The sequence below is a fragment of the Plecotus auritus genome, assembly GCF_963455305.1.
Source record: "Plecotus auritus genome assembly, chromosome: 14".
In the NCBI taxonomy this organism is placed as follows: domain Eukaryota; kingdom Metazoa; phylum Chordata; class Mammalia; order Chiroptera; family Vespertilionidae; genus Plecotus; species Plecotus auritus.
In genome coordinates, this window is record NC_137780.1 from 9,889,383 (window position 1) to 9,903,620 (window position 14,238).

Consider the following 14,238-nt stretch of genomic DNA (forward strand, 5'->3'; position numbering starts at 1 on the left):
AATTGTTGAGAATATGAGTATCCCCCATATTGAAGATGAATATGAGTGGAATATCCCCATATTGAAGAAGAATATGAGTAGAGTATTCCCCATATTGAAGATGAATGTGAGTGGAGTATCCCATATTGAAGAAGAATATGAGTGGAGTATCCCCATATTGAAGAAGAATGTGAGTGGAATATCCCCATATTGAAGAAGAATATGAGTGGAGTATCCCATATTGAAGAATATGAGTGGAATATCCCCATATTGAAGAAAATGAGTAGAGTATCCCATATTGAAGAAGAATATCAGTGTTCCCCATATTGAAGAAGAATATGAGTATAGTAGCCCCCATATTAAAAAAGAATCTGAGTGGAATATCCCCCATATTGAAGAAGAATATGAATAGAGAATCACCCATATTGAAGACTGTGAGTGGAGTATCCCCATATTGAAGAAGAATATGAGCGGAGTACCCACATATTGAAGAAGCTTTTTACTAATCCCAGAAGACCATTGTAGTTCAGTTGCCTGATTTGGGAAGTCAGATATTCGACTATCTAATTGTAGAAGAATGGGATGGGATGCAGTGGATTCCATAATTATAAAGGGAAAATGAGATAAAGGCAACTGTTCTGTTTATCTTTTGAGGAAAATCCTGAAATTGGTGTTAATAATTTAGTGCTAGAAAGAATAAGAAATTGCTTTTAATGTCTAATAAAATTGAAAAAAAGTTTTTATGTTATATAACTAAATTTCCCACATTGGTACTTATGGACTTTATGAATTTTGATCGTACTGTTATTAAATTTTCATCTATCACTACTACATTTCCACTTTCTAAGGTTGATAACTTGATTGTAAATAACAATAGCAAAAACTAAGACCCAGGTGGTCTTTTAGCATTACAGTTTATTTCACCATCTAAAAAGGCTGGAAGTTGAACTAAATGTTATGTTATCTAGAGACCATCCATTCCTTTCTAGCTTTGAGTATGTTATTTTTCCTATTTAATAATTTGTGTAATAAACATAGGTAATGAAAAGAAATATACCTACTTTATTTAGCATTGTAGTCACTATTTATATAGTAATATTTAACAAATGAATCGTAAGAATTCAGGGCACACCATGTGATGTCTAAGATTATCATCAGTAAATATTAGCTAATTATATAAATGATTGTCTCCAGTGTTTTAACAAATAATAAGAATTGGATTGTGGAGAGACTCTTTCTCACGGACAGACTACCTGTTCCCTACCTAATCTTGTGGGATGAAAGCTACGTTTTCTAACAGATAAACTTTAGCATGTGAATATTGGTAATGAAATATTTACATGTGAATATTGTATTGGCTATTTAAAGAGATATGATATTTTATAATTTGTGATTTCTTTCTGAGACATTTATGGAATAACTGGAGGGCATATTTTTGGGAAAATAAAATAATGACCATACTTGATTGTTTGCTAGAAGTGAACACTTTGATCTGATGTTTAAAAATTGCTGCATTGTATTTTTATAAAGATTATTCTCCTACCCTCAATTGTAAATTTTTAGAAAGAATTCTGTAAGAATGTTTCTTGACATTTTCTAATACTGTGAAATATCCACGAATAAGCCATCACCGTAAGTACATGCTTTCAAGTTTAAAATGTACTGGCACTCCAGGATAGTGCTACTTCCCACAAGCTGAAATCTCTATTAAAGTCATTTGTCAGATTTTCAGAAAGGGAGTCTCGTGACTGAAGTGGCACAAGGTTCCCATTGTAAGAACTCTGTACCCCTGAGGCCGGCCAGTGACATTGACCCTGAGAAGATCATCATGCATGGATTTCACTGTTGCTTAATTTCACTTAAAAAAATTGAAACTGTACCTGTTTGCACATCTTTAAAAGTAAAGCAAAAATTGGCTTGAAATAATAGTACAGGATATTTGCTTCTATTTTTTTTTTTAAAAGGACCATGTAGTACTAGGTAGATCATGCAAAGTCATTTAAATATCCACATTGGCAACTATAAATCTGAGTTACTTGCAGCAATTGGATTGAGCTTATGCTTTATATATAAGTCTGATTTCTGAGAAATACATACTCTGATTATTTCTGATCAGGTTGAAAGCTTACATTTGTATCGTGGGGGTAAATTAGTTATAGATTCTGTTTTATTGTGTTCAGTTGCATTGTTTCCATCAGGCAGTTTATCACATGGGTGCATGTGAAATTTCTCCATTTATTAAATTTCAGATTATGTATTTCAAGCCCGTGCAGGACTCTAAACATTTTTTTCCATACGTATAGCTTCAGGTAAACAAGCAATTTTAGCCCCGAAAATAGCTTCTGCTTCTGTCAACACGCTGTTTATTCTTTCTCTGAGATAAAAAGTTCAGTTTTCTGATATTTGTACCAAGATAAAGTCAGTAAATAAGATTAATACAGTGTGGAAAAGGTTGTCAGCAGCCCTGGCAAAGGAAATAAGTTGCCTGTACATAGAACACACTGTAAACTGAATAAAAGTGTCAGGTCCACCAGGAGATAATGTGATCATGAACCCTTAACAAAGCATGACATGGGCCCGGCCGGCTTTGCTGGCAGCCACAGTGCGGAGAATGGATTACTGCATCCCAGGGATACCCTCTGGAGGAGCGTGAAAACCGCATTTGGAGACGAATGTGGGATGGAGCCCTGGAGAGGAGCCACATGTTGACCGGTGGTGCTCAGACCTCAGGGTTGTTAGTGTCCTGGACTGAGCACGTTTGCAATATTTGCATTTCTTGGGATTGCCGACTGTTGCTGGCATCCTTCTTACCCAAGTGATCCAAGAAGAAGTACATATTTGAAAATGTTAGTTTGGGTTTTTCCCCGCCTCGGCATGCCTTTTTAAAGTCTATACTCTAAATGGCACTTCTGTAGTTACGGGGGTGTTACATTTTTATTACCACGGAGTACAGCAAGGCCTTTTGATGTAAGTTTCTGTCCTGTTCATTGTCATGGTGGTTCATTCTTGCATGGTGTTGCTGATGTTCTCGTTGAGAGCCTCTGTCAGACAGGAGAGCTGTGAATTTCTTTTTCCATGGGTGTAGGTTTCCTCATGAAAATGCTTTTGAACCTTTCATTCTTTATCTGCTTTGTAAATAAAATATTGTTCTTTTAGGCGCAATTACATTTTGTTGTATGTAAGTACGCAGATAGTTCCTAATTTCGCGGGAAAGCTTTAGAAAGTTTTATATTTAGGAATTAATGATGAAGACATTGGCCTTGGGAGGACCCTTTGCTCTGGGAGATTTTGTTTAGATGTTGAGACTTAATATCAGATTGTCCACTCTAGAGCGGATGTCCCCAGGTGCACCTCTCTCTATCCGTCCGTCTTTCTAGAAACGCACCTGTGACTGTTTCCTGTTTGAATTCTCCTTGCAGGGGACCGCTCCGGGGCCAGTCAGTAACAAGAGGATGGTTCACTTCTCCCCGGATTCTCACCACCACGAGTGAGTGCCCGCTGACCTGTGTAACCTCCTTGGGGGTGTTCTGCATCTTTCTTTGTGAAAATTGGTAGCCATTGCTGGTGAAGGTGGTTTAATTTGGTTCCATCTTAAGAAAGAATCAATATCATATACCCATGACAGGGGTGCAACAACCATTTCAATGCGTCCCATGGAGAAATTTAAATAAAAGTTTTTAGTACAGTCCTTCTATTTGTGGTGGAATTGGAAATTCACATGTTATCTGGAAACATTTAAATTCTGTTACATGAAATAGCATCAAGCTCTTCTCCTACATTCTGTCTGAATTGTTAACATGAGGACTAAGTGACTTTTTCTCCTGACTTCTCCGCTCTCTGGTCCTGTCCAGCATCAGCTGTGAGGGACCGTAATGTATTTCCATTTAGCAACAAAAGGAAGAGACTCATTCACTACATAATTCAAAAAATTAAGTAATTGAGCTTTGACTTGAATGAATTATTGGGTAAATTTCTAGGTGCTAATTCTATTTCTAAATACATCTTTGTTGGAAGAGCTTAAATACATTATATGCTTTGGCTCAGTCCCATATGTCTTCTTCGGAGTTGGTTGAACTTGAGAAAGGCCATAAAGTATGGAAAGACATGAATTAATTATTGAATTTTTTCTGGCAGCTAATCATATTAGGACCCATTGGGTTCTATTTTTAAAATCCATTCTTTAATAAATATAAAATTTATAGTTCAAGTATAGCTTATTTTATATAGATTAATAGAAGTATAATTTATGTGATGTGAAATGTTATTTATAAAGATATAATTTTATATAGCTATTCATTTTAATAGCTTATTTCCTTCATTTCTATGATTCTACTAGAGGCTTGGTGCATGAAATTCGTGCACTCAGGGAGGGGGGCGGTCCCTCAGCCCAGATTGCGAGAGGGCACAGGCCAGGCCGAGGGACCCCATCAGTGCATGTTCGGGGCCGGGGAGGGATGCAGGAGGTTGGCCAGCTGGGGAGGGACTGCAGGAGGGCTCCAGGGCATGACCGACCCATCTTGCTCAGTCCCAATCGGCCAGACCTCAGCAGCAAGCTAACCTATCAGTTGGAGCATCTGCCCCCTGGTGGTCAGTGCGCGTCATAGCGGTTGGTTGACTGGTCGATTGTCTGCCCCCTGGTGATCAGTGCATGTCATAGCAAGCGGTTGAGCAGCCTTAGCCTATCATTAGCATATTACGCTTTGATTGGTTGAATGGATGACCAGACACTTAGCATATTAGGCTTTTATTATATAGGATTATATAGGACTAGTGGCCCGGTGCACGAAATTCGTGCACGGGGGGGTAGTGTTCCTCAGCCCGGCCTGCACCCTCTCCAATCTGGAACCCCTCAGGGGATGTCTGACTGCCGGTTTAGGCCCAATTCTAAGATCACCCCTAACCGCCTCTGCCTCAGCCCTGTCACCATGGCTTTGTCCGGAAGTTCTCCAGGTCTAATTAGCATATCACCCCTTTATTAGTATAGAATAGAGTCCTGGTGCATGGGTGGGGGCCAGCTGGTCTGCCCTGAAGGGGGTCCTGGATCAGGGTGTGGGTCGGCCTGGGTGAGGGGCTGAAGCGGTTTGTAGGCTGGCCATGCCATCGAAGTGGGGGTCTCTGCTGGGGGGCATGGCCAGCCTGGGTGAGGGGCTGAGGGCAGTTTTCAGGCTGGCCACGCCCCCATTGGGGTGAGGGTCCCCGCTTGGGGGCGGTGTGGCAGGCCTGAGTGAGGGGCTGAGTGCTGTTTGGGGGCAGTTTCCAGGCTGGACAAGCCCCTGTCTTTGTCCGGAAGGACGTCCAGAAGGTCTCCTGGTCTAATTAGCATATTATTCTTTTATTAGTATAGATAAGACCTTTCTATTATCCCTTGAATGGAAGAGGGGAGGGGAAGCAGAGTAAAACATTTATTATCTCAGAATGACAACCAAAAGACTGGTACATTTTATCCATAATTTTCTGTTCTGATATAAACCCAAAACTCTAGCCCAGGGGTGGGCAAACTTTTTGACTCGAGGGCCACAATGGGTTCTTAAACTGGACTGGAGGGCCGAAACAAAAGCATGGATGGAGTGTTTGTGTGAACTAATATAAATTCAAAGTAAAGGAGCGGAGGGGAGAGCAAGAGAACCGGATAGAACAACCGGATCCGGCCCGCGGGCCATAGTTTGCCCAAGGCTGCTCTAGCCAGTAGATTTAGAGTTTTTTAAACCAAAGATGCCTTTGGTAACAACTGTGAAAACTCTGAGGGCAGACAGGTGCTGTATCTCTCTCACCTGTTACCCATGGCACAGTGCCGGGCAAACAGTGAATGGAGACGTGAAAGTGTGAATGTTAAACAGGACATTGTGTATTTCACTTTAAGGCGTTTCATTGTAAGGTATGGGATATTTACCTGAGGGACTGTATGTACAATGACACTTACTTTAAATGCACATGGATATCTACTTATAATCCTATGATGAATTCCTTTATAAAGCAAATACCCTTTATTTTACCTTTTGTGTAAATATGGAGTTTGCTTAAAGCCAGATTTGCCTGGATCACAGGTTATGTTCATTGGGAATTCTGTTACACTTAGAAATTTAGCATCTACTGCTAGATAGTGAGAGTGGCTTGAACTTTATGTTGTGATACATTGATAAACTGGATCAGTTCCTCCTCTGATTTACTGTGATTCCCTTGGGTGAGTCGTTTAGCTTGCATATGTCTTAATTTTTAGTTGTGGAATAAGGGTAATAACAGTCCTTTCTCATAGAAGCCATTTTCACAGAATACTTATGTAAAATGCAGAACGGTTATTAAACGAGGTATAAACATTTCAAGATAATGATGACGATGATGCTTTATTTGGATAGCGCATTTTACTTTCCGAGTCCTTTCAGAAGCACCGCTCTCCTCAGTGTGTTTACTGCTTCTCTGAGGCAATCAGAACAATATCACATCCCCACTTTATACATAACTAGAAGCCCGATGCACTAAGATCCGTGCTAGAATGGGCTTTCCTTTCCCTGGCTGCCGGCAGCACCTTTCCACTCCGGCCCAGCCCCTTTCCGCGCTCAGGTCCCGGAGCCGCCTCTTTCTGCTCCGGCCCCGCCTTCCCACACTGCCCAGAGGCCCTGAGAGATGGGCGTGGGCAGAAGTCCCACCCCCATCACTCGGCGCCTGTGTATGCAAATTAACCGCCATCTTTGTTGGGTTAATTTGCTTATCACTCCTGATTGGCTGGTGGCCTAGCGGAGGTACAGTCGATTTACATGTTTATCTATTATTAGGTCAGATGTGACTGTTTACGCCAAACACTGTCCTCCACCAAAAGTCAGTTAAAGAAACAAAAGTCGCCGAAACCGGTTTGGCTCAGTGGATAGAGCGTCGGCCTGCAGACTGAAGGGTCCTGGGTTTGATTCTGGTCAAGGGCATGTACCTTGGTTGCGGGCACATCCCCAGTGGGAGGTGTGCAGGAGGCAGCTGATCGATGTTTCTCTCTCATCGATGTTTCTAGCTCTCTATCCCTCTCCCTTCCTCTCTGTAAAATATCAATAAAATATATTTAAAAAAATTAAAAAGAAAAAAGAAACAAATGTCTTCAGCATCTATTTCATACCTGATAGGATGCTCCACCTTCCGGTAGGGGTGACTGATAAATATTACCCACAGGCTTTGGCATCTCCGATGACATTTAGGGAAGAAAATTCCCTGAATGAAAGTTCACCTATTACTCTGTTCACTGTGTACAGTGGGGGAGGGGAAGACAATTAGTATTTAAACAACTATTCTGTGCCAGATTCTTGGTCCCTTTTAAGCCTCCCTGTACTGGAAGGGAGGTGGGATGAATTTTATTTCCTGAATGTCAAGCTCTGTCTCTGGACATGCTCACACTGGCCCTGTACCACGGGGGGACCGAGCTTGAAGACCACGGAAGGTGGTGGGGTTGGAATGAGATAACCCATGTGTGACCATGAGCCTGGTACCCAGTGCACAGCTGACATTTCCTGGCTGGTGGTGTCATGAGTGTGGAACGAATGGGTTCAGGTACGTTCAGCTGATGCCCCCAAATCCACATCAAGGGCTTTGTGGAGCATAGCCGGGCGATGTTAGATTCTTTTTATTTTTTAATGTTTTTTAAGACTCCCACCAATCCAGAGGTCATCATTTGTTGTAATGATGCCATAATTAAGTTGTGGTAAATGATAGCATTTGTAGATTTTACAACCAGAATTGATTCATAAAATGAATACAGTCCCAGCAGTTTATGTTAACATAATTAAATGGAAATTTAATTCTAACTGAGTTTGCTTATTAAATTGAAAATTACTGGGTTGTGAGCACTCTTACATTTCTGTCCAAATTGCTGTAAGTCGAGAATTACATGAACTATCCATTAGAATAAAACCTATTTCAGGCGCCGTGGCTAGCGGCGCATACATTTCTCACAGCCTGCAGCCTGATCGCGGGGACCACGCGCGTGGGACAGGTTCCTGCTAACCCCTCTCCTCTCTCCTCCCCAGCCACTGGTTCAGCCCCGGGGCCAGGACCGAGCACGGCCAGGTAAGAACCATTCCAATCCAAAGGAAGCTGCTTAGTCTCCTTCAAATACTTAACTGTTTCCCTTCAGGGCAGTAGATCAGCTTTATGAGAAAAACATATAAGTCTCAGCTTAGGAGGAATTAATTGTGTCCTCACTTAACACACAGACCACATGAATGAGCTTCAGTGAGCACTGAGTTCCCCCACTGCCACCTTCCACAGTCACACCTGTCTTCTCCGTGAAAAGACTCTGGGATTCATCTTTGTGTTTTTTGCAAAGTTAAGGCACCAAATAGTACATATGTTTAAGCAATTTGAGGTTATTTAAATGAGATCAGCCAGCAAGAGGATATTTTTGTCTTCGCCCTTTAGAAGGTGGCAATAGTTTCCTACACGTTATGTTATATTTCTAGATGTGTGTTTTACGTAATCTCTTATTCGTCCACGTGGCAGTACAGTGATCAGTTGCCTTAGCCAGAACTTGATGTTCCCTTTAGTTAACTTTACACATAAGGTTAGTTTTTTGCAGCACGCTAAGGTAATTTAGGGCTTACAGTTTTTATATGTTTTATAAAGCATAGATATCTTAGACTTGGCATCCTGGCCAAGCTTTTTTTTTTTTTCGTTATTGATGATAAATTTATCATTTAAGTGGGTCAAAAATTCCTATGTAAGGAGTACATGGGAATGATAAACCCCAGATCCACGGAGATCATTTCTCCTGAGGGGTTGGTAAGTAGTAAGGAGGTGGGTAGAGGGGCTGGGCTTAGTAATGATAATTGGGAACATTACTGTCCTGGCCAGGAAACAATAACCACAGTACGATGAGAGATGCTTGGGAAAACCCAGAGGGAGCTGTACACCCTCCACGGGCCAGAGGGGGAAATGCAGCTTACTGAGGCAGAGAGCATCGTTTAGATTCAAGTTGCTTAGTTCTCCTTTTGAAGGTTGAGGACACTGAGATGCCTGCTATGAGGAGGCTTAAGTTATTTTGCAGACATTTGAGGAGTTACCTGACAAGTGGCTGCCAATATACCGCCCCCCCACCCCGCCCCACCCCAAGCTTGAATGCATTCTGAATATCAGGTAGTAAAGAGAGGTTTGCAGAGGAGTAAGAATTCTGCTCTTGGCTTCTTCCTTTCCTGTTAGGGATTTGACTCTCTCAAGAATCTTGTAAAAATATCCTGAGTAACCACAGCAACTCCTCACCCCGTCTGTAAGAGTAACAACCATGATCCACAAGGAACACGTCTCTTCCTGTTTCATGCAACAACTTTTAAAGTTGTGTTGATTGCCCAGCCGGTGTGGCTCGGGTTGAGAGTTGACCTATGAACCAGGAGGTCAGGGTTCGATTCCCAGTCATGGCACATGCCCAGGTTGCAGGCTCGATCCCCAGCCAATGGATGATTCTTTATCACTGATGTTTCTATCTCTCTCTCCCTCTTCCTTCCTCTCTGAAATCAATAAAAATATTTTAAAAATAAATAAATAAAATTATGTCCCTTTTGTGAACCTCACATTGTACTAGGCTTTGTGCTTATGAATTTTAATGTAATTCTTATGTGAGTCCTTTTTCAATATACACCTGCAGGTCACTAATAAGGAGCTTGTGTCTCCGTTTGGCCTAAGTCCAGCAATCTGAAAGTTGGAAGGTAAGAAGCACTTCGCACCATATTCAGAAATTCTGTTCGTAATCAGAGTTGACACTGTTGAGTCAGAACCTGAAAAGGGACCTCACTTGTGACACGGATAGGCATTCACCAGAGCAGAGCTCAAGGATTCTTGTCTCTGATCCTGAAGTCCTGACCAGACCTCCCCGCCCACCCCCCGTTTTCATTCTATGGGGCATGGCATACACCTGCTGGGGCTCTTTCATATACAAATACATGCTTTTATTACATTCTGGCAATACTCTGGGTTAATTTTTTTCACCTTTGCCCCTTCAAAGATATAAGTTTCATCTTAATTTGTTAAATTCATGACCCAAAAATCCAAGTCTGTATTTTTTACAATGAGTTTGATTGTAAATTGGCAGAGTTACACCCAGATTTATAATTTTAGTGATAAAGTGAGGGAGTTTTGTGATGGATGCCTAACACAGGTGCATTGTATTAAATAATTCCAATATTTGTCCCTTTTTATATGTAAAGCCCATGGAAACCATACATGTGAGGAAGGAAAGAAATCCCCGTATGAATCTAATAGAAGAAGCCCTAATGTTGGAGTTCATACGGGTGCTGTTTCATTTAAGTTCCCCAAGGTGGTCTCTCTGAGCACTAGCCAACCCCGTAGCCAAAGCATAATATTTATTTTGGTCATTGTAGTCACATTTTTTTAAAAACTAAACTATAAAATTTCTTCTTCTCTCAGAATATTGTGTTAGGGATTTTGAGTTCTTAGTTTTAACTGTTTTAACACAAACCTCAAGTATAGTGTTCATATACCTTTTATCTTAAAATTAGCCAAGTTAACTACTACCATTAATTTAAGGTGGAGGGAGAGATTTCATCATGCCACCTCTAGCTATCTGTGTCACAAATGTTGGTTTGTATATATATACACATACATTTTTTAAAAGACACTAGACTTAGAAATGCCAAAGTAATTAACTTTTTTTTTTAATTTTCAGAAACAATTTAGTTTCCATGGTACGAAGTGTTTCTAAATGGAAACACTTTCAGATTAATGGACTTAAGATAAATGGTTGCTCTTTTCTCTAAGTAGTAAATGATGAGATTCAGCTTCAGCTACATATCAGATACAGGATCTCCCTCCCTACTTCTTTATCTCATTTATTTATTCACTCAACTAATATATATTGAGCAATAAAAAGAATCCAGACACCTTGCTGGACCTTGGCTATGCAGGCAGATTGAATAACGGAAGCAAAGGGCCAACGGGGAGCAAGAATGTGATCCACTCCCCAAACTAACATGTCCAGTGTGGCTGGGAAATATATTGTAGAAGTAAGGAGGTGAGGTTGGGGGGAGGAGGAAGTGTAATAAATGATGGATCTAGGAATGTAATTGAATCGTGAAGGGTCTCGAATGCCTTGTACAAGAATGTGGGGCTTATCTGGAGAGAAGGCTGGAATCAGACCTCAGTTTACAATTCCTGGCTGCAGGGGGAGAATGGATGAGCTGGGGGCAGGGAGGCACGTGGGAGGCTGTTACCAGGGAGAGGAAACGGTGTCTGGACCAGGTTGGTGGTTGTGGGCTGGAAAGAAGTCGATATTTAAGAGAAATTTAATATGTACTTATTTAGTGAAGACACTCCCGAAAGAAGAAAAGCTCTAACCGTACTCTTGGTGATCTAATTAAGGTCCGTACCTTCTCCAAGACGACCAAATGCTACTAATAACGGATTCTGAATGATGCTGTGGGACAGTTCAAAGCAGTTCTTTCATTAAAAGTCATTGATGCTGGTCAGACAATGCCCACTGACAAGCAGGCTCATTAATGATCATTGTAATTGTCGCATTTGAACCATTTTCTCAGCCCGTCTAATGGTCATAGAGCTACGGGTCTCACGTGGCTTATCTTATTTAACAGAACAGCCTTCCAGGTAGATATTACTGTTATCTCCATTTTGTAGATGGAGACGGGGACTTAGAGAGGTTAAGTCCTCTGCCTGAGGTCAACACAGCCTGTAAATGGTAGGCCTGTCACTGCCACCCGGAGACGTGTGTGTGACAGGCACAGCAGGCATGAGAACCCAGCTCTGCCCTGTGTTATTCCTCCTAAGATTTCTATTTTTGTTGCTGTTGGTTTCTAACAGGGGTCCAGCTTCCCTTTAGCTGTATAATCATTTTCCGCATAAATCAGCTACAGTCTGAGTGAAGCCACAGTAAAGAGAATTGACTTCTTTTGCTTCTTTTCAAATAGTTAAAGTAAGGGTGAGAGGGTAGTGGATGGTGAGGCATTCTGAGATGGCAATCAAGTATATATTCCCTCCAGTTATCTGTTTTAAAGCCAATAATTTTTTGAAAACTCAATGTTTTCACTGTATTTCCTTGTTAGGCCAATAAATACAGAGAAGATGATATGTCATTTATGTCGGCCTAGGCGGCAAAGCCTCAGAAAGGTCCGAGTTGGTGCAGTGGTGGAGGCCGTGGGCAGAGGTTCCCCGACTCCCACCAGGACAGCCCCAAGAACGGGTTTGGAACTGAGTCCTAGACCTCCAGCTCTGGGCCCTCAGGGAAGCCCCAGATCGCCAGCTCTGACAGACATTTTTGCAGGGGTCTCAGCGGCATCTTCAGCCGCAGCAGTGGTCTCTGTTTATGAGAAGTCAGTGGGGAAAAAAGACATGCAAGTGAAGGAAGAGTTCCCTTTGAATGAGAACACTTTCCTGCTCACAGAATAACATAATGAACACGTTTCTGTGTCTACAACTTTGTCTTAACTCTTTGGACAGCATCAGCTTCTGAGAGACAACCGAGCCGAGCGGGGACACAAGAAAAACTGCTCTGTGAAGACGGCCAGCAGGTAGGCAGCTCGAAACCACTGCTCGCTCTGATCCCTGACGCGCCTGCCCTTGTTCCCCGTGCTAGTGACATGCCGTGGTGAGGGGGGTCGGCTGTCTTCGGTTCCAAAGAGCCGACTTAAAATATCTTATGTGCCGTTTATAAGAATATATTTTAGGATTACTAAAATGCCATGAATAGAAAGATGCCATTTTGTGTTTATTTTTAAAAGGTGATGAAAAACGAAGACTAAGATTCTAAAAGAAAGGAAAATTTTCTTTCTCCCATAACTAATGAATGTTAGATTGGGGTTTAGAATAATTATTTTCTTTTTAATTTTCAAAAGTAGAGTTAACTTGTTTCCAGAAATGTAAATGGTACTTAGACCCCATGAGAAAGCAACATACTTATTTATTCTTATAATATGTAACCGGGTATACAGAAAATATATTCTTTTAAAAAACTGCTTCTACGTTCTTGCTCATTTTCTATTACTGAGTCGATGTTCTTTTTTTTTTTTTCTTTAATGCAAAGAATTTGCCCGTTTATTGCTTTAGGTGCTATAGCTTCAAAGTTTACATGTGGTGATTCTGAAGACTTACTTTTCATTTCGATAAAAATGGCTGTCATAATCCTGAGCAGAACAAGATAACAGACCTCAGCAGCCACCATTGCATCCCACGGCTCCCTGTGGCTCGTGTGTTAGCCACTATGTTCAGATCCCCACATAGGCACCATTGCTTTCAAGTACCATGTTGTACAAGCTCACCCAACTGAGAACCCATTAGATGCCTGCCGAAGCAAAATGTCCATTCTATCTTACAGACCTAACGCTTCAACAGCAAACAGAAGTTGGACATCCGGGACAGTCAACATAACACCAATATATTTATCCCAAGGAATATCAGATCCTTTTGCTCTGCCTTCACCTCATTAGAAACTACAATTAAATAATTTCACCTCGTGTCTCAGGTCATAACCTTTGCTAAGACCAGAACGTTCAGTGTGGCCTTCCCCAATTGAAAGTCAGCACCACATGTACTGAGCGATGCCCAATACTAAGTGGTGTAATGTTCGTAACACATTTTAATGTTTAGTCCCTAATCACTAGCCTTCATTGTTCTAAGAATCCATACAAAAAGACTGATAGTTCACAGCAATTGTGCTGAATTACTTAGATTATGTTAGGTTAGGGCCTTTCCTTTGGTGTTGGGTTTTGTTTTTGGGGTGTATTTCTTTGGGGGGGAAGTTTGCCCTTCTTCCTTACATGATTTTTGCCATTTACCACTGTGAAGCACCAGAGGCTAAATCATCTGAGTAGCCTGATACATAATATGAAATCAAATAAGAACATTTTTACATTTTTATTGCCATTATTATTAACTTCTACTAAACATTTTAAAATGCCTTTTAGAAACCTGTATTAATTCATTTTACTTTGATCTTACAAGTATTACATTTTTCATCTACTTAGTGTGAAGAGTTGATAATCCCTGGAATTATGTGTGCTATTGTTTCTTATAAATATACTTTTTTTATATTGTTTCTTATAAATATACTTTTTCTTTGCCATCATCATGTCTGATTAATAGTAAAAAGTCTTCTAAAATTTTTAAAATGACAATAGATTTCATCAGAGAATCAAAACAAATGCCATCACATTCACACATTCATTCACACACACTCATACACATTCACTCAACACATTCACACACACCCTCAGTCACAAACTCACAATCACACACTCACACACACAGTCACACACACACAAACAC

The 14,238-nt window shown here is 41.0% G+C and overlaps 1 protein-coding gene across 1 annotated transcript in view; it reads left to right on the forward strand.

The window, feature by feature from the left end:
- The window catches only part of GPATCH2 (G-patch domain containing 2), a 90,163-nt gene that overhangs the window by 52,128 nt on the left and 23,797 nt on the right, over positions 1-14,238 (forward strand). The window contains exons 6-8 of the mRNA XM_080650905.1: positions 3,399-3,466; positions 7,983-8,022; positions 12,415-12,485. Of these exons, the coding sequence (XP_080507031.1) occupies positions 3,399-3,466; positions 7,983-8,022; positions 12,415-12,485 (179 nt within the window). The remainder of the gene's footprint in view (positions 1-3,398; positions 3,467-7,982; positions 8,023-12,414; positions 12,486-14,238) is intronic.